The sequence below is a fragment of the Rhizopus microsporus genome, assembly GCF_002708625.1.
Source record: "Rhizopus microsporus ATCC 52813 unplaced genomic scaffold scaffold_12, whole genome shotgun sequence".
NCBI classification, from domain to species: Eukaryota; Fungi; Mucoromycota; class Mucoromycetes; order Mucorales; family Rhizopodaceae; genus Rhizopus; species Rhizopus microsporus.
This window is the reverse complement of record NW_019671927.1, coordinates 813,685-830,819: the sequence shown is the minus strand read 5'-3', so window position 1 is coordinate 830,819 and position 17,135 is coordinate 813,685. Positions and strand designations below refer to the sequence as shown.

Sequence of the window (17,135 nt, the reverse complement as noted above, 5' to 3'; positions counted from 1 at the left end):
AAAGCTTCCAGAATGAAAGGTGATCACAATCCACGTAATAGCTTTTGAGTAACAGTAGAATACGGAAACGGTGAACAAGTATTGAAGTAATCAAAAAGAGACTTAAATTAAGCCCAAGTAGAGATGTGTAAATGAAAAAGAGAGAGAAAAAAGAACAAGAATTGATTTTGGGAGATGCATTTATAGTCGTCAACTTAAAACTCCATTTATCCATGGCATCATTCATTCGAGACAACTTGATTTGGAAAGACGGTACGATAATTTAATCACCGAGCACCTCAAATCCTATAGTCTTGAGCTCGGGCCTTATTCCGATATTTAATTTACTGCTATTTTACGTTTATTTATTTTTTTTCCTTGTTTCTTTTTTCCTTTATAAACTTGATTATGACTACAGCTGCTGCTGCTACTACTTCCTCTGTTAGTCCTCATGGTATTACTACCCATGTTGCTACTGCTATGACAGCTAATACAAGTACTTTCAAAATTCAGCAACATGATAGGATAAATAACGATGGTATGTATATATTTATTTAGTTTATATTAATAAGAAGGAACTGATCCATTACGAATTTAGTCATTCAAATAAAACCAAAAAGAAAGCGCATTTCACCACAGCAATTCCATCTGCTGTCAGAATCATTCAAACAAACAGATACCCCAAATTATGATTTACGGGAAAAATTAGCAAAACAGTTAGACATGACAAATCGTGAAGTTCAGGCAAGTTTTTTTTTTAAAGTGTTCATATGATTTAGTGGTGTAACCTTCTCTTTAGGTATGGTTTCAAAACCGTCGTGCTAAGGTCAATCGACTTAGGTTACAGCAACAACAACAACAACAACAACAACAACAAAAAGAACAAGAACAAGAACATAATGATCAAGAACAAGAAGAACCGATAAGCAATAAGAGACCAAGATTTTATTACTGGAATAATAACAAATCATCAACTTCTTCTTCTGTATCTTCTTCTCCCCCTCTAACTCCTCATGATATTGTTATCAATCCAAACTTGACTCCAATTGATATACTCGCTACAGCCGCTGCTTATGTTCAGCAGTGGGATGAAGAAAATGAAAGACAACGAAAAGAGCAAGAAAAGAAACGATGGAGACCGTGGCTTTAAAAAAAATTCCCTTTTTCTCATTTTGTACAGTTCCCAAAAATTAATGTTGCAGGTATAGGAAAAATTAAAAATCAGTGTCCACTGTGGGTGTAAAGATATGCAAGCTCATGATGATTCGATGCAAGATTCATGTATATTTTTTATCAGTTGCATCAAATCCATGAAGAAATATAATTACATGAAACAAATAGATGTTTAATAAATACTACATGAAATCTAAAAATATTATTATCACCTTGCTTGCCAAAGCATTCATAAAGATATACTTGCTGGTAATTCATACTTTGGAATGAGTTAAAGTACAAGACGGATCGTATTTAAAATAGACAATGATGACTCATTAAAGAACGATATGAAGCAAGAATATTCTTCCTAATATCTTACAATGTCAATCAAGAATATACTATTACAAATTTCAGAACAAGGAGGTGATAAAGATATTTGGTATCTTGTTCCTGTGTGTTGCTTTTAACAAAAAAAAAAAAAAAAGATTATAAAGCACAATATGAGCTTTAAATCATAATTTATAAGAGATGCTGAATGATATTTATTTATAAATTTATTGTCTAGTTTTCCAATACAAATCTAAATCTAGGCAATCCAGCTCTAAAGTCTTCAATGGCCTTGTTAACTTCTGACATTGGGTATTTCTTGTACCACGTCTTGAGGTTCTTTTCGGATACTAATTGTAGCATATCATCCAAATCTTTAACACTTCCAACTGCAGAGCCAACAACAACAATTTGCTTCATGAGTTGAGGGAAGATGGGGATAGGTGGATATTGGAATTCAGGAGCGCTGACATTAATGAAGATGCCATCAGGAAGCAAGAGATTAAAGTAAGGTTCCCACTTGAAATCTTCTCCTACACCAGTGCAAATGATATGTGTCAACTTGTTTGCATACTTTGCCATTTCTTCTTCATTGCTTGTGACAACATAATCATCGCATCCAAGCTTCATGGCATCATCGCGCTTTCTATTGCTGGATGATAAAGCAATCACAGTAGCACCTAATGCTTTACCAAACATGACTGCAAAGTGACCAAGACCACCAATACCTAAAACACCCAAGGTAGAGCCAGGGCCGACCTTCCATCGTCTGAGGGGAGCATATGTTGTTACACCTCCACACAGGAAGCTAGCAGCATTTTCGTTGGAAACATTATCAGGGATCTTGCAAATAAACGTTTCATCGCCACGCCACTTGTCAGCATAACCACCCAATGTTTTTTCACCAGTTGGCCAGCGAGAGTTATAAGTAAGAATTGATCCTTTCAAACAGGTATTTTCGGCACCCTTATTGCAACAATGACATTGTCCGCATGCACCGCACATAGCGCCCATACCAGCACGATCGCCGACCTTGACTCTTGTCACATTCTTTCCTACTCTTGTGACAACACCAGCAATTTCATGGCCAACAATAGTTGGATAATCAGTGGGGAACCAACCAGAGTCTGTAAATAGAAAGGTCAGTCATTGATCTTTAAAGCATACTATTTATATACATACCAATAGTGTGAACATCACTACCACAGATACCACAGTGAGTGATATCCATCTCAACAGAATTATCATCCCAAGCCTTCATTGGGAATTGCATCTGCTCAAGTGGTTTGCCCTTGCCAACAGTAGCCCAACCAGTAAGTGTATCGTTATTAGACATATTTTAGAAAGAAGAAAAAGTTTACAATTAGTAAAAGCATCAACCATCTTCGTCCTATTTATTAAGAAGATCCTGTCAGTGGTTTACGTACGCGTCTTTCCTTCAAAGTAAACTGCTCACGTATGCATTTTTTTTACAATCCATATTAGGTAATGAAGGACGTAAGCGGACGATTCGCAATCCCGCTCCTTGAAAATCGATTGGCTCTGTGTAATATTGCTTCGATCGTCTCTCTCTCATTACTAATACTGAAAGCTTGACATATTATTCATCCATAAGTTATTAGCGGTTTGTTGACTGCAAATTACTCTGAAACATGCTTCTTTTTGAAAGCCGTTTGGTGCTACACTTTTACTGCGCAACCAAGTATAATATAATTGATTTGAAGCATACTAGAAATATTTTACGTTCATTACAAGCAGACTGAGGGAATATCTTGAAGAAGAGGCTTCGATTGAACATAATAGACGCCATAAGGAGTAGTTCAAAGGAAGCAATCAAAACAGTAAACAGGATAGTGTTGTGCTTTACTGAAAAACATGGAGGGAATTAAGCAGAAACTAACTCTGAAACCTGTTTTAGCCAAAACAAAGACAAGAACGACAAAACACACCAGTAATTCTGACCCAAGATAACTTTCAAGTACTTCCTTTTCTTTATTATCAAGGCCTGTGTTTTTATGAATGCTGCATTACTTATACAATGACCTGCCTTATTTCTACTTTTATATTAAGAAGGCTACATTTGTCATTGTCAAATAAATAATATGCATTTCATGCAAGTTGTAACTGGTTGACAACATTTAAAGATCAATTTCCTTTTTTCCATAAATCTCTTTCTTTTCTCTCTTGATAAAAAGACTTGTCCCATCTTGTGGTATTCTTATGTTTTACATGGTAAGACCTCTCGAACATAAAAGAATTCAGACTGTCCGTAAGAACGACGGTGAATGAATTTGCAACGATCGGCTACGCAGTTGAAAGCTTTTTGAACCTGTAAAAGTACCTTTTTTTTCAGAGAAAGGTTTAGGGTTAACAGGACTTCGAAACGCGTGTATCCTTTGCTATTACCATTTTCGGTGGCAGCATTGCTTACATAGCAGACTCAAGTTGGCCAAGGCGTTCAAGACGAGAGGCACTACTCTAAGGTATGGTATGTAGATAACTTATACCACACGAGGTCTATTCAGTATCCTGTTGCTGAGAGCACTAAGAGCAAGCGTCAGTTTCCCTTTTAGACCTCTTAAAAAAGCGGATGGAAAGACAATGCTGTTTCATCTTCTTTTTTGAGCGTCCTTCATGATGACAGTGGTGACAGCGATATCAGGTTAATTTTGCACTTGTTGATATGACAATGTCAGACCTATAGACGTAAAAGATGTATATCCAAAAACATTATATCTCTGTAAGGTAAATGATTCGAATAAGCATTGTAATAGATCTATTAGCCATGGCGTATGTACTGACACAGAAAGGAAGATCAATAGGAAGAATAGGCGAAGAATTACCTGAGATAACCCCAGTTGATTTAAGAGAGAAACGGTAATGAACAGAGACAAACAAGTGTTTGTGAGAAGCCGTTTGTTCCTGTAAATAGGATATAATCCAACATACAATGACAAAGAGGAATCTAATATACTTTTTGAAGTGCTATAAATCAAGGTATAATTAGATTCCTTCTGCTACGTTTATGATTAAAGCTGCAGTATCTGGCTTACCATAAAGATACAGATGATTTTTAGCTTACCATAATTGGTTCCTTTTATTTTCATTCTTCGTCGTAGAGACTATTCATTGAAATAGTTCTTTATGTTTCTTATAAACTACAAGCCTGTACCCTTTGTGCGTTTTTGTAGATAATTTAAATGCCCGCCTCTCCCCCCTATCAAAATTTTGAATACACAAAAGTCAGATTTTTCTATCCCCTTCTTCCTTGTTCTTTTCTTTCTTTCGACATGTTTCTTTTACGTACGAAGGCACCTTTACTTAAAGCAGCCCGTACAAGCATTCAACGGTTGCACCCTGTTGTTCGTCAAACCGCTGTGCAAGGATCAAGTTATGTGACTGGAAAGTTTATCTTGACACATGCTCCCTATACCACTGCCGCCACCACTCAAGACGATAACGAGGTTTGTATGTTTTTTTGTTATTGGATATCAGTGATTTTAATTGTTAATATAAATATAGCATAAGGCAACCAAGAACGAAGAAGTAGTGACTGGCGAGGCACAAGTTCATGAATTCAAGACAGAGACAAAACGATTATTGGATATTGTCGCCAATTCGCTTTATTCAGAGAAAGAAATCTTTGTTCGGTAAGAAAAGTAAAATCAAAGCAATGCTTGTGTCATATGACTTACTTGCTATATGCGTGCATATATAGTGAGCTTATTTCTAATGCAGCCGATGCCCTGGAAAAGTTAAGACAGACACAATCCGTTCAACCTGATATCGACACTGGAAAACCACTGGAGATCCGAATTGAATTGGATAGAGAAAAGAATCAGTTTGTCATCCAGGATTTCGGTATTGGTATGACCTTGGACGAGTTGAATGCAAATTTGGGTACAATTGCCAGTTCTGGTTCAAAGAAGTTTATGGAAAAGATGGAACAGTCTGAAAAGAACACCTCTATTATCGGACAGTTTGGTGTTGGTTTCTATTCTACTGTAAGTAACAAAGGAAGAATATATGGAGCAAAAGATTAATATATATGACTATAGTTCATGGTGGGCAAGAGGATCCGTGTTTACACCAAATCTGCTTTGCCTGGCTCAAAGGGTTACTGTTGGGAAACCGATGGTCAAGGTTCTTATTCAGTTGCCGAAGCAGACAATGTTGCTGTCGGTACAAAGATTGTTATTGATCTTCGCGAAGATTCAAAATATTATTCATCACAGTTGGAAGTGGATTCCATCATCAAGAAATACTCCAAGTAAGTTTTTACTTGCCTTGTTTATGCTCATTCTCTCTCTTAACACACGATTAGCTTTGTTGGATTCCCCATCTATTTGAACGGAAAGGAAGTGAACACAGTTGAGGCCATCTGGACAAAAGACCGTAACAGTGTCACCCCCGAGCAACATAAGCAGTTTTATCGTTTCATCGCCAACGCCTGGGATGATCCTCAGTATACATTGCACTTCAAGACTGATTCTCCACTCTCAATCTCTTCTGTCCTATACATTCCAGAAAAGCACATGGAGCTCTTGGGTGAGCAAGTTGAGCCTGGTGTCTCTCTTTACTCTCGTAAAGTCCTAATCCAGGCCAAGTCTGCCGGCTTGCTTCCCAAGTATCTTCGTTTCCTTAAAGGTGTTGTGGACTCCGAGGATATTCCACTCAACGTATCTCGTGAGTTATTACAAGACAATATCTTATCTCGCTTACGTATGGTCATGACTTCACGCATTCTTAAATGGCTCGATACCGAAGCCAAGAAGGACCCCAAAAAATACGATGAGTTCTTTTTGGATTACGGACAATTCATTAAAGAAGGCGCTTGTACCGACGCCATGCATAAGAGAGAGATTGCGAAACTCCTTCGATTTGAAAGTTCAACTTCAAAGCCTGGAGACACAATGATCAGCTTAGAAGAATACACCAAGCGTGCAAAGGAGGGTCAGAAACGCATCTATTATTTGCTGACGCCTAAACGTAAATACGCAGAAGAAAGCCCATATACAGAGGTGTTTAAAAAGAACGGTGTTGAATTGCTTTACTTGTATGATACCGTCGATGAGTTTGTCGTGAACCATTTGAAGGAATTCCAGGGCTACGATCTCATCTCGGCTGACTCCCCCGAAGCAGCCTCCGATCCACTTTTACAGCAACACAAGGAGGATAAAGATAAGAGCTTGTCTGATGATGATGCAAAGACTCTTGCAAAATGGATTGAACAAACTCTTGGAGATGAGGTTGTCAAGGGTGTCAATGTGTCTCGAAGATTGAATACTTTCCCTGCTATCGGTAAGAATACATATTGTCTCTGGATTGGGTCGATACTCATATTTTATCATAGTACTTGAACATGAAAGCCCCGCCATGAGAAAGATGATGCAAATGATGCAAGGTTCTGCCAAGATGGAAGAACTTCCTCCAACACCTACTTTATTAGAAATTAATCCTGATCATCCTGTCATGAAGGGTATCTTTGGCATGCGTCAAACAAACCCAGAATTGGCTAAATTAGTAACCGAACAGGTTTGTATCAACCATTAGTAATAATGAATGATAATAACAATAATGAATAATCTTAGATCTATGACAATGCCCTATGTGCCGCTGGTGTCCTGGATGACCCAAGATCAATGATTACAAGATTAAACAAGTTATTAGAAATTACAGTCAATACATCTGCCATAGAACAAGACAAGAAAGTAAAAGCATAAAGATTGCATTTTGTATAGAAAAATAAAGTTATTGTCTTCTTTTATTGCTTGGCTTTCATGGAAAGCGATCGAAAACGAAAGAACCTGTAAAAATATCATCCGAAAATCAAAGCCAGAACAACAATTAAAGTTTGGCCAGCCAGGGTTATGCAAACTTGACTTTTTCTTTGTTTTATAATGCTTTCTCGTGTCATTTCTCGTCCCCTTGTCAACGCCGTCAGAGCTAATGCCCGTCCTCGCGTTGTTGCACCTTTAACAAGAACTTTTACTGGTTCTAGCACTGGATTCCAATTGAACAACAACAACAATAACAACGTTCAACGCAATCAACCACAACAATCAAAGCAATTAAAGCAAAAGGCCACTGTCCAAAGTAAGACAAACAAAAAGGCATACACGTAGTTTCATTTTCTGACTGCTTCATTCAGAACGCGCTCCTTTCTGGGAGGCTAATGCTCTTGTCGATGGTGAATTCAAGAAGCTTTCTTCTTCCGAGTATAAGGGAAAGTTCCTTATCATGCTCTTTTATCCCGCTGATTTCACCTTTGTTTGTCCAACCGAAATTTTGGCCTTTAGTGACCGTATTGAAGAATTCCGTAAGCTTGGTGCCGAAGTTGTTGGTATCAGTGTCGAGTAAGTGTAACTACGGTTTATGACACAACAATGATAACTAAAAGTTTTTATTAGCAATGTCCACTCTCACTTGGGTAAGGATAACAAAATGAGGGTAAAATAACTATTAGGAGAACGCGCTAATATACCCAATAGCTTGGACAAATGTACCTAGAAAGCAAGGTGGTTTAGGTTCAGTCAACATCCCTCTTGTTTCTGATATTAACAAGGAAATTGCCAGAGATTACAATGGTAAGCAGTACACATATCCTCAAAAAAAGAGATTTTTAATCCATTGTTATAGTCTTGATTCCTAAGGAAGGAATTGCTCTCCGTGGTTTGTTTGTCATTGACCCCAAGGGTGTCCTTCGTGTTGCTCACATCCATGACTTGCCCATTGGCCGTTCTGTTGACGAAACATTAAGAGTTGTTGAAGCTATCAAGTTCACTGATGAACACGGTGAAGTTTGCCCTGCCAACTGGAAGAAGGGTGAAAAGACAATCAAGCCTGATCCCAAGGGTTCCTTAGAATACTTTAATTCTGCCAACTAAAATAAAACCCATTGTTACGCAAATTTAAAAAGAGGGACCCCCCTTTTTAAAATCAAGTGTATCTTTTTTCTTGACAAGAGAATGCCGTTGCTTGTGGCTCGATTTGCAGTTCGGCCATGTACACACGCGGTAATAAGAACTATTTTCCCCCTTGTTGACCATATAAGCAGAGCACCAGTCCAACAAAGATTATGTTGTGTTCATTAGGCTAAATTTGGTTATCGATCGTTATCTTCAAAAGCATCAATCAGTTCAGTCATTGCAAAACATGTCAACAGGAATCACTTTTTCGACACTTCTTTTTCGTCCTCGTAAGCTAACGTACAATAAGTTTTATAGAAAGACACTAAACAGTGTTCAAGACAAAAACCTGGCACTATTCTATCCATTTTATCTCGTACAGCAGCCTCAGTCAAGTCAAGAGGCCCATCCCTCGTCTCGCTTGCTATCGGCCTTCGTTTTGTCCACGCGAACAAAATATCCATTGCCTACTGTGAAGCACAACCACCAACCTTTGTAAAACCACCTCTCGTTCAAACCAAGACAGTACATGACACCTTATTACAGAAAAAGCAAAACACCCGATCTGTTCTTTATGACGTATGGGAGCTTATCAAGCCTGACCTCGGACTACTCTGTCTGATCATCTTGACTGCCATAGGAGCAGCTATTGTTCAACTTCAGACACCTATGGTAACCGGACAACTGATCAATATCTTGTCTAGTGTGAAAGAACTAGGATCTCTCACGATTCGCGATTTGAATAAGCCTGCGATGAAACTCTTTGGTCTTTTGGTTTCTCAAGGTTTGTGTTCTCTATGATATATAAAGAAGGTTATTTATGGTTGATTTAGGCTTTTTGACATTTGCACATATTGCGCTGGTTTCTGCTTTTGGCGAGAATGTTGCTAAAAGACTTCGTTCCAAGCTCTTTTCTGCCATCATTCAGCAGGATTTGACATTTTTTGATACCCATCGTAGCGGTGAGTTAGTCAGTCGACTCACAGCCGATGTTGCCGAATTCAAGGTAAGAGAGGATACTATATGTAGGAGAAGATGTTACAAAAACTTTGATTAGAGTACATTCAAACAACTGGTCACTCAAGGTTTGAAATCTGTCACTCAAACGATCGGATCAGCCATTCAGCTTTTTAGAATCTCTACTTCTTTAACCTTGACTATGCTCGGAACAATGCCTATTCTTTATATCATGCTTAATCTGTACGGTAGTTATTTGAGAAACTTGAGCAAAAAGAATAAGCAATTGGATGGCTATGCTGGTGGCGTTGCTGGTGAGGTGAGTGTATATATATCTTTTCTTTGCAGAATGTATTTCTAACATCAGCTAGGTTCTTTCCAACATGAGAACGGTAAGAGCCTTTGCCTCTGAGGAACGCGAGATGGAGCATTATGGAAAGTCATGTAATCAAGTAGCCAAGGCCAATCAGTATATGGGACTTCATATTGGTCTCTTCCAAGGACTGACGAATATCTCGATTGGGTGTATGGTCTTGACTGTACTTTACTATGGTGGATCTTTGGTCGTGAAGAATGAATTGACTGGTGGTGATCTTATGTCTTACATGCTCTCAACTCAAACCGCTCAACAATCGCTCGTCTCCCTTGGCGTCTTGTTTGGTCAAACCATCAAGGCTGCTGCTTCTGCTAGTCGCGTCTTTGAATTCATTCATTTGCAGCCTCAGGTGCCATTAAAAGGTGGTTTAATCCCCGACCATGTTCACGGTAACATTCAGTTCAGAGATATCGATTTCAATTACCCATCACGGCCTCAACATAAGGTGCTCAACGGATTTAGCTTGGACATTTTCCAAGGCACAACTGTGGCCTTGTGTGGACCTTCTGGTTCTGGTAAATCAACGATCGCTTCCTTATTAGAGAGATTCTACGAACCTACTGCTGGAAATATTTATTTGGATGGCGAAGAATTAAGCACACTGGACCCTTCATGGTTGAGAGAGCATATTGGTTTCATCAACCAGGAACCTGTCTTGTTTGCCACGTCTATTCTTGAAAATATACGTTACGGAAGACCTGATGCTACTTTAGAAGAAGTGAAGGAAGCTGCCCGTCAGGCAAATGCAGAGTCGTTCATTGAAAGTTTCCCGGATGGATATGAAACAATCGTGGGTGAGCGTGGTGCCGCCTTGTCTGGTGGACAAAAGCAACGCATCGCCATAGCTCGTGCTATTCTTAAAGATCCAAAGGTGAGAAAACGATATATAAATGGATTTAACTCTGACACGTATAACTTTTGATATTAGGTCCTTATTCTGGATGAAGCTACATCTGCATTAGATAGTAAGTAGCAGTGTTTTTTTGTTCAATTTGACTAATGTGTACTTGATGTAGCACAAAGTGAAAGAATGGTCCAGGAAGCACTTGATAAGTTAATGCGTGGAAGGACAGTACTTATTATCGCACACCGTCTTTCGACTATTCGAAAGGCAGACACAATTGTGGTCATGGGCAAAGTACCTGGAAACATTTTAGAGAAAGGCAAGTTGATTATTTGTACAAATGATTTTTTATTTAACTTTTGAGTTATTACAGGAACACACGATGAATTGATGCGTAAACAATCAGTTTATTTTAGACTTCATAATCAATTAGCTAATGCAGATAATGAATAAAAAATATGTTTATATAAATATTGAGGCTTATTAGGGGTATTTATTATTTATACATTATACTAACAAAGTAAAATATGGCTTAGATCTCTTGCTTTTCGTCAATGATGATCAGCTCAGTACTGTTTTCGTGCTGCTCTTTTGCAGATTCTTCTTCAAGGTATTTAGCAATATCCAATTTAGCCTTGTCAACATCGATGAACCAAATGATCACCATGGCAACAACAAATAAGGCGAGTACAAATGGCCAACCTCTCCAGAGGTTTGTTGTGTACTGAGTGATGGCACCAATGATAGCAGGACCGATCCAGGAAGAGGCTTTATTAATGACACCAAAGAGGCCAAAGAACAGGTTTTCTTTGCCTTTAGGGATCAATTCAGCCAACATGGTATTCTGCCATGCCCAAATAGGGGCTGAAAATAGACCCGTCCAAACATAGAATACCCAGAGCTCCCAGCTGGTTCTGATGCCAAAATTAGTAAGACCTATACCAAAGCATCCCCAGACGGCGACGACACCAGAGAGACCGACGATGATCAGTAAGTTGGTCTTGGTGCTGACACCTATTTTTGATAGCCAGAGGAAGAAGAAGCAGCCGATAATGGATGTCACGGCTGATGCGAGGTTGAGAATGGTGACTTGCTGAGCGGAAAAGCTTGTGATTTGACCCTGCGTGATGGCGATCATTTGATTTGTTGTCGAGATAGCATCTGAGAACATAAAGTAAGAGAGAATATATAAAAATAGGTATTTGAGTCTCTTTGCTTCCTTTGCGGCCCTAAAGATTGATTTCCAACCGATGGTAAAGTGATTTGAGTCCTTTGGAAGAGGTGGGCCTTGTCTACCCGTAGGAATGGCAAGGAAGTAAGGAATGGCGTTTAGTACCCAGAAACCGCCGCAGACAACAGTAGATATATAATTGAATATGGGTGCATTACCAAGGTAATGCGGGGTATCTTCTGGGAAATTATAGTTTGACCATGCAATGTAGGATACACCAGACAGGATGCCTTGTGAAAATGGATTAGGTTATTGTGTGTGTCCTACACGATTATTCATGTACCGCACCTGTCATGATCAAGAAACCAATGTTTGAAAAGATGGTAGACACAGCAGACACATGATTTCTCCATTTTTCAGTAATAATTAGTCTCTCATCTCTTGTCAAGTTGGGATCTGCTCGAGCCTTTCGGACCACTGGTAAGTTATCACTATTGTATGAATACAGAATAAAAAACCTGTAGCCAAATCTGTTGAAAATCTTTACCTGAGTGTAGGGAAAGCAGCTGCATAAAATACGAGCGATGTTCCATATGAGATCAGAGCAAGGATCATGATGGCCATCATGGCATTCCAGTTGGATCCATCGTTATAAATAAAGATGATAGGAAGTATTTGAGTAGCACAGCCGATAACGGTGGCAATTAAGAGAATGTACCTATTCCATTTACCGTAATCTGCAAGGCTACCAAATGAAGTAAATAGAACAAATTGGATCACGAAGGCTATTGCTTGAGAATACAAGACCATGGATGCAACGGGAACACTGCCTCCGTTCCAAGAAACATAGCATACTTCGTCTTGGTTATAAATATCACAACCTTGTTTGGCAGGCGAGGTATCTGTGGCAGGATAGAACCCTCCGAGATAAGCGAGAGATTGAAGTATATTTGGCATGTAACTATTAATAGTAAATCCATTATCCTAAAAAATGCAAAAGGCTGTTTAATAGAGTGTGACTATATATAAACTTTATCAACATACTCCGTTATAATAGAGGTAATATCCCCATAGTTCCCATTTGGTAGCAGGAGGCTGAGAGAGTACTTCTTTGCCTTCTTTTGTTGTTGGATCTATTTCTACATCTGTTGAAGTAAAAGGACTAGCAAAGATACCGTTTTCCTTTTTCATTTATTAAAGGTAACAAAAGAAAGAAAAGGAAAGACGAAATAAAAAAGACATGATCTTTTTATAATTGATTCACAATGAAAAGTGCAACGGTTTGTTATTTCTTTTTTTTTTATTCCCACAGCAACCTGTATTTAGAATCGAATGGTTGTGGCACCATTCGTATTCCTATGAAAAAGTCCCTTGGAAACAGACCCTTTTATCTTTATTTACCTTACTTAAACCAATTGAAATCACGTAATACAAGTATATCACCTGGCCTTTGATCTATTTATAAAATAAACACGTCTTTTTTCTTTTAATACATAATCGTTTGTCCTTTTTGCTTATTTTGGATATATTATTACTTTCATTGTTACTTTCTATCACTCTTTCTTCGCACACAAAGAGAATCATCTGTGTTAATTCAATGGCAAAATAAGAGATAGCTAAGGTAATGTCAATCACTCAAAGAGCCATTTGTACTGCATTTAAAGGAGATACATATCAAGAAATATGATATTAAAAATGGGATAAATGGGCTAAATCATGCGTTCTCAAAGCTATCTTCTTCTTTTGTCAAATTCACGATGACAAGACTCGTTCTGCTTCTTAGTAATACAGGCTCCACTGTACGTGTACTTGGCTTTTGTGACACTATGATCTTCTAAAGATCTACAATGCTCTGATCAGTTTCTGTCATCAAACACTATACTGACAGTAATGCGTCGATATGTCCATCGGAAAGGTGAAGTCTATCGCCCCCTTGCTAGATCTGCTTATGTGATTGGCTCTCGGAACTAACAAAGGGAACTCCACAGGGAAGCTCAGGAGACGACTGGATAACATACTGGAGAGGGTGATTCTTGACGCTAGGAGTGGATTACTTAAGGGGATATGCAGCGTCACTATTATGGACAAAGATGGAAATATTGTAATTTCAGTCGTGGTGGTATACGTAACTGTTCGCCAAAAGTCTTCTTTTTTTTTTTCTATTTACTCTTTACATTTCAAGAAAACTCAGATTAAACATGCGTAATAGCAAAGATTCCTTTCTTCTGGTTGGCAAAATCGGAGGGAGCTAAGCAGGAATCACTTGTTATGAAGAATCTATGGTCAGAATTTTGCCTGTAAAGAACCGATCCTTCTGGATGCTTTGAAAAAGATATCGTCAGTAGGGACTTTTTTCTACACCTGGTCAGGAGTCTTTTGACTTCTTTTGCTGCCATCATTGTGTGTCGACCCTAGAATCCATCAAGTCGCGCTTGATGCTCTCGCATTGATGGTAGTGAAAGCAGGTACGTGCATACTGATTCTTTAATGCATGGTCGCGTAAGCGGTAATATACACACACACACACATATATATATATATGTACAGGAATAACATACTTTCTTTGATGGCATAACGTTTGAAGGTTTATTCATCTTCTTTTGTTGGCTCTATTTCTATGGGACAACACAAGGTTTGTAACTGCATAGTAACAAAGATTCCTTTCTTTTGATGGACAAAATTTGTTCTTAACGCTGATCGAAGCGAATGTCATCCATATATATTTACGTATTGATTTCCGCCTCTTACATGGCTTATCCTGGCAGCATTGGCCAGTGTGCTTGATTCTGTGCTTCATTGAATGTATCGTACCTTGTCGGAGCTGTTGACATTTGTGAGCATCGCCGTATGATCGTTTGGAAGAGCTGATCGTAATTGTTTTGTTTGAAAAGGTTTTTGAATAATAATATTGGTGACAATTGGAGGCGTGTGTGGATATAGGGCGCGAAATATAGAAGCGATCACTGCTTCGTAGACCTTTAGCTGTTGAATGGAGTATGCCTGACGATCCATAAAAGTCGCAATATATTTTTCAGTTCTTACGAGATACACTGACGCAACCATTCTGTTGTGTCATCACAACATGATCAATAAACATTCATAGCAATCATTATCCAGTTATGTGTTCTTCCAAATATGGTCTATCATATGCGAGCTTACTCTCAGAAATGCCGTTATAATACTTAATTAAATGCCTGTGCTCTAACTTCCATGTTGACGTTTCCTTGTTCAACAGCCGTTGTTAGATCATGCACCATCTCATTAACAAAGCACCTCAAGCATATATCGAATCAATAGTTTAATAGTAACTACGGTTCTTCCCAGTTATTCCCATAGTAATTGAATGCGTACAAGTACGCTTACAGTATCCAATTATTGTTCATGGATGCTAAAAAAGTATAAATACCATTGCTTTATTCATTGTAAATATAGGTGTTATAGATTCGATCTCATCGACTCGTTGTCCTTTTTCTATTTCCTTTATTACCAGTCTTTACCTCTTGCCTTGGGAGCTTCCATTCGTATAGAGGGGTCTTTCTGCGGCTGATCTAATCCGCTTTGATGCTCTCTCTACTCCTTGGGGGGTAAAGAACAGCCAGGCTGCATTCATTCGTAGTTTCCTGAAATTGAAGCGCTAGTGCCTGGAGGATATATGATTCTGTTTCGCCTGTCTTTGTCGCGTATTTGAGGGCAGTTTGGCTGTCTGAGAAGAATCGGGCTGTCGAGTTTCTGTTGTTTGGTATGTACAGTTTTAATGCAAAGTAGATCGTCATCAGTTCGTTTACATTGGTAGAAATCTCTTTTTTTTCTTCCTTCGCCCAATAGCCCAACATCTCTAGCATTTCCGGCTTCACTTCGAGTTAGTGTCAAGGACTCTGAAGTTGTCATATAAATTGGTATGCTGCTCTTGTTCATTGACCATTCTTCTCACCATTGTAAGCTTTGCAGGCTTTATTGAAAGTGAGCAAGGCCCTTTTCAATTCTTGCTGTCGCTCAATCTCATGCTCTTCGTTAGGCTCCATTGAAGATGACGAACATGAAGTAAAGATTTGCCGATCATTGGGATTACTGATGCCATTTTCCCAATCAGATTTACCACCTAACGGCATGATCCGATAATTGCAGGTTTCATTGCTTGCTGCTTTCGCTAGATAATCTTGTTCATTTTCACCTGTAGTGCCATGATGTTTATCTACTCAATGTTGACATGAATTCCAGTGGCTTTGATGAAATTAGCGTACTCTTTTCCCAGTTTATGAAGAAGCCTAATGATGTAATGACAGAACGGCGTAGTGCTGTGAATGAATGGATGGTGGCGTTGTTAGCGGGTTCGCAATGGCCATTGATGCCTACGTTAGTGAAGACGGGAGAGTTTCTCACCATGGGTGGCATGTGGTGGTCTTGGTAGTTTGCTGATATTGTGCCACATTTTCATCAAGGTTTTTAATATGCTCCAAACTGGCTCCACAAATGCGCCGCTTAAAAGGCTATGAAAGGGGTACATTTACATTAATACTAAGTCTATGAATAAAAAAAATGTGGTTCAGAGAGCAACAATCGCATCTCAAGTCGAAAAGGAGGCAAATAAGGTTGAATCAGCAATGACACTCAATCAACCTTTAATGATTTTCGAGCTCATTGCTGGTTTGCTTGTATTGTTGTGAAGAAAATTAATTCAAATAGAAAAAAAAATAAGTCGGCTGCTTCTCATTTTGGGAAATGTTGTTCTTCATATGGCTCTTCGTTACTTTATTTTTTCTGCTCTTGTTGGTATAGAGCTTATTAAAATTATCGAGATAAACCTGTGTATTTAAAATATATTAAAAAGAATGAGGATTGGTTTATTTAACATTTATCTCACATATCTTGACAGTTGCAAGTGTCTCAACGGCACAAACGACGTTCATCAGTAAAAACAGGTCCTCGACCAGCGAGAGCCGACGAATCGAGACAGGCAAACAAATGCCGTCTTCTATCAACGACATTTTGAACAAAGAGCAGCGAGGGCCTATTGTTTGTGTTTGATAAAATGTCATGTTAGATACAATATAAAATGGTAGTTGTAAATTGGAAATAGAAACTGATGCTTACTCTCATAGAGTACACCAAAGGATATAGGCTCTTGGATGCCTATATTGATCTGATTATCAATTGGATTCTTCATATGTTTCATGACTTTGGTAAAGTCATCCTCTGCTTGGTATTTGAAACCACATATGCTTCCTTCTTTATTCTGAAACCAATCATAATATCAGGCTTGGTTCGACTTCTTTTTTGGCTCTCGTCAGCCCTATCCATAGAAAGGCAGACAATAGTAGTATGTAAATTAGTAATAACGCGTTTATACATTACAAAGAGGGCACCAAATTCTCTTGTTCGTTTTCAAGAAAAATGCTTCTTATGAGCGGCATAAAGTGC

General features: G+C 38.6%; 8 protein-coding genes across 8 annotated transcripts; 4 read left to right on the top strand and 4 right to left on the bottom strand.

The window, feature by feature from the left end:
• Positions 1 to 277: 277 nt before the first annotated feature.
• On the top strand, positions 278 to 822 carry RHIMIDRAFT_259021 (uncharacterized protein). Its single transcript, XM_023611376.1, has 2 exons — positions 278 to 517; positions 578 to 822. Exons 1-2 carry the CDS (start codon positions 388 to 390, stop codon positions 751 to 753), a joined length of 306 nt encoding a protein of 101 aa, XP_023464860.1. The 5' UTR covers positions 278 to 387; the 3' UTR covers positions 754 to 822.
• Positions 823 to 1,695: 873 nt separating this feature from the next.
• Positions 1,696 to 2,797, bottom strand: RHIMIDRAFT_244993 (NAD and Zn-dependent alcohol dehydrogenase; the record flags this gene model as incomplete). The annotated part of the gene is made up of 2 exons (XM_023610135.1): positions 1,696 to 2,588; positions 2,644 to 2,797. The coding sequence occupies 2 exons, from the start codon at positions 2,795 to 2,797 to the stop codon at positions 1,696 to 1,698; spliced, it is 1,047 nt and encodes a 348-aa protein (XP_023464859.1).
• Positions 2,798 to 4,568: 1,771 nt separating this feature from the next.
• Positions 4,569 to 7,278, top strand: RHIMIDRAFT_30337 (heat shock protein Hsp90-like protein). The gene is made up of 7 exons (XM_023614416.1): positions 4,569 to 4,929; positions 4,984 to 5,111; positions 5,180 to 5,465; positions 5,520 to 5,731; positions 5,786 to 6,762; positions 6,815 to 6,996; positions 7,053 to 7,278. Exons 1-7 carry the CDS (start codon positions 4,882 to 4,884, stop codon positions 7,182 to 7,184), a joined length of 1,965 nt encoding a protein of 654 aa, XP_023464858.1. The 5' UTR covers positions 4,569 to 4,881; the 3' UTR covers positions 7,185 to 7,278.
• Positions 7,279 to 7,301: 23 nt separating this feature from the next.
• Positions 7,302 to 8,386, top strand: RHIMIDRAFT_30328 (thioredoxin-like protein). Its single transcript, XM_023614415.1, has 5 exons — positions 7,302 to 7,557; positions 7,613 to 7,817; positions 7,872 to 7,891; positions 7,953 to 8,048; positions 8,101 to 8,386. The coding sequence occupies exons 1-5, from the start codon at positions 7,362 to 7,364 to the stop codon at positions 8,346 to 8,348; spliced, it is 765 nt and encodes a 254-aa protein (XP_023464857.1). The 5' UTR covers positions 7,302 to 7,361; the 3' UTR covers positions 8,349 to 8,386.
• A 567-nt stretch (positions 8,387 to 8,953) lies between these two features.
• Positions 8,954 to 11,039, top strand: RHIMIDRAFT_30300 (ATP-binding cassette, sub-family B, member 8). Its single transcript, XM_023614403.1, has 7 exons — positions 8,954 to 9,153; positions 9,203 to 9,375; positions 9,427 to 9,645; positions 9,698 to 10,573; positions 10,631 to 10,667; positions 10,719 to 10,865; positions 10,920 to 11,039. Exons 1-7 carry the CDS (start codon positions 9,039 to 9,041, stop codon positions 10,997 to 10,999), a joined length of 1,647 nt encoding a protein of 548 aa, XP_023464856.1. The 5' UTR covers positions 8,954 to 9,038; the 3' UTR covers positions 11,000 to 11,039.
• Positions 11,040 to 11,078: 39 nt separating this feature from the next.
• On the bottom strand, positions 11,079 to 12,908 carry RHIMIDRAFT_244989 (MFS general substrate transporter; the record flags this gene model as incomplete). The annotated part of the gene is made up of 4 exons (XM_023610134.1): positions 11,079 to 12,007; positions 12,066 to 12,208; positions 12,265 to 12,701; positions 12,762 to 12,908. The coding sequence occupies 4 exons, from the start codon at positions 12,906 to 12,908 to the stop codon at positions 11,079 to 11,081; spliced, it is 1,656 nt and encodes a 551-aa protein (XP_023464855.1).
• Positions 12,909 to 15,203: 2,295 nt separating this feature from the next.
• On the bottom strand, positions 15,204 to 16,297 carry RHIMIDRAFT_293304 (uncharacterized protein). The gene is made up of 3 exons (XM_023613973.1): positions 15,959 to 16,297; positions 15,649 to 15,909; positions 15,204 to 15,570 (listed from the first exon to the last, which is right to left on the bottom strand). The coding sequence occupies exons 1-3, from the start codon at positions 16,107 to 16,109 to the stop codon at positions 15,266 to 15,268; spliced, it is 717 nt and encodes a 238-aa protein (XP_023464854.1). The 5' UTR covers positions 16,110 to 16,297; the 3' UTR covers positions 15,204 to 15,265.
• A 261-nt stretch (positions 16,298 to 16,558) lies between these two features.
• On the bottom strand, positions 16,559 to 16,890 carry RHIMIDRAFT_239290 (uncharacterized protein; the record flags this gene model as incomplete). The annotated part of the gene is made up of 2 exons (XM_023609145.1): positions 16,559 to 16,725; positions 16,809 to 16,890. 2 exons carry the CDS (start codon positions 16,888 to 16,890, stop codon positions 16,559 to 16,561), a joined length of 249 nt encoding a protein of 82 aa, XP_023464853.1.
• Between the last annotated feature and the right edge of the window lie 245 nt (positions 16,891 to 17,135).

What these genes read in the sequence shown, in the direction of transcription:
- RHIMIDRAFT_293304 (XM_023613973.1), bottom strand. Translation starts at nt 16,109, where the DNA reads ATGCCACCCATGGTGAGAAACTCTCCCGTCTTCACTAACGTAGGCATC. An exon ending in CTTCATAAACTGGGAAAAGA is followed by an intron (nt 15,910 to 15,958) that starts GTACGCTAATTT and finishes AACATTGAGTAG; the next exon opens with ATAAACATCATGGCACTACA. An exon ending in AGCCTGCAAAGCTTACAATG is followed by an intron (nt 15,571 to 15,648) that starts GTGAGAAGAATG and finishes ACTAACTCGAAG; the next exon opens with TGAAGCCGGAAATGCTAGAG.
- RHIMIDRAFT_259021 (XM_023611376.1), top strand. Translation starts at nt 388, where the DNA reads ATGACTACAGCTGCTGCTGCTACTACTTCCTCTGTTAGTCCTCATGGT. An exon ending in TGATAGGATAAATAACGATG is followed by an intron (nt 518 to 577) that starts GTATGTATATAT and finishes TTACGAATTTAG; the next exon opens with TCATTCAAATAAAACCAAAA.
- RHIMIDRAFT_30337 (XM_023614416.1), top strand. Translation starts at nt 4,882, where the DNA reads ATGCTCCCTATACCACTGCCGCCACCACTCAAGACGATAACGAGGTTT. An exon ending in GAATACTTTCCCTGCTATCG is followed by an intron (nt 6,763 to 6,814) that starts GTAAGAATACAT and finishes ATTTTATCATAG; the next exon opens with TACTTGAACATGAAAGCCCC. An exon ending in CTAAATTAGTAACCGAACAG is followed by an intron (nt 6,997 to 7,052) that starts GTTTGTATCAAC and finishes GAATAATCTTAG; the next exon opens with ATCTATGACAATGCCCTATG.
- RHIMIDRAFT_30328 (XM_023614415.1), top strand. Translation starts at nt 7,362, where the DNA reads ATGCTTTCTCGTGTCATTTCTCGTCCCCTTGTCAACGCCGTCAGAGCT. An exon ending in GTTGTTGGTATCAGTGTCGA is followed by an intron (nt 7,818 to 7,871) that starts GTAAGTGTAACT and finishes AGTTTTTATTAG; the next exon opens with CAATGTCCACTCTCACTTGG. An exon ending in CAATGTCCACTCTCACTTGG is followed by an intron (nt 7,892 to 7,952) that starts GTAAGGATAACA and finishes TATACCCAATAG; the next exon opens with CTTGGACAAATGTACCTAGA.
- RHIMIDRAFT_30300 (XM_023614403.1), top strand. Translation starts at nt 9,039, where the DNA reads ATGGTAACCGGACAACTGATCAATATCTTGTCTAGTGTGAAAGAACTA. An exon ending in CCGATGTTGCCGAATTCAAG is followed by an intron (nt 9,376 to 9,426) that starts GTAAGAGAGGAT and finishes AACTTTGATTAG; the next exon opens with AGTACATTCAAACAACTGGT. An exon ending in CTATTCTTAAAGATCCAAAG is followed by an intron (nt 10,574 to 10,630) that starts GTGAGAAAACGA and finishes TTTTGATATTAG; the next exon opens with GTCCTTATTCTGGATGAAGC.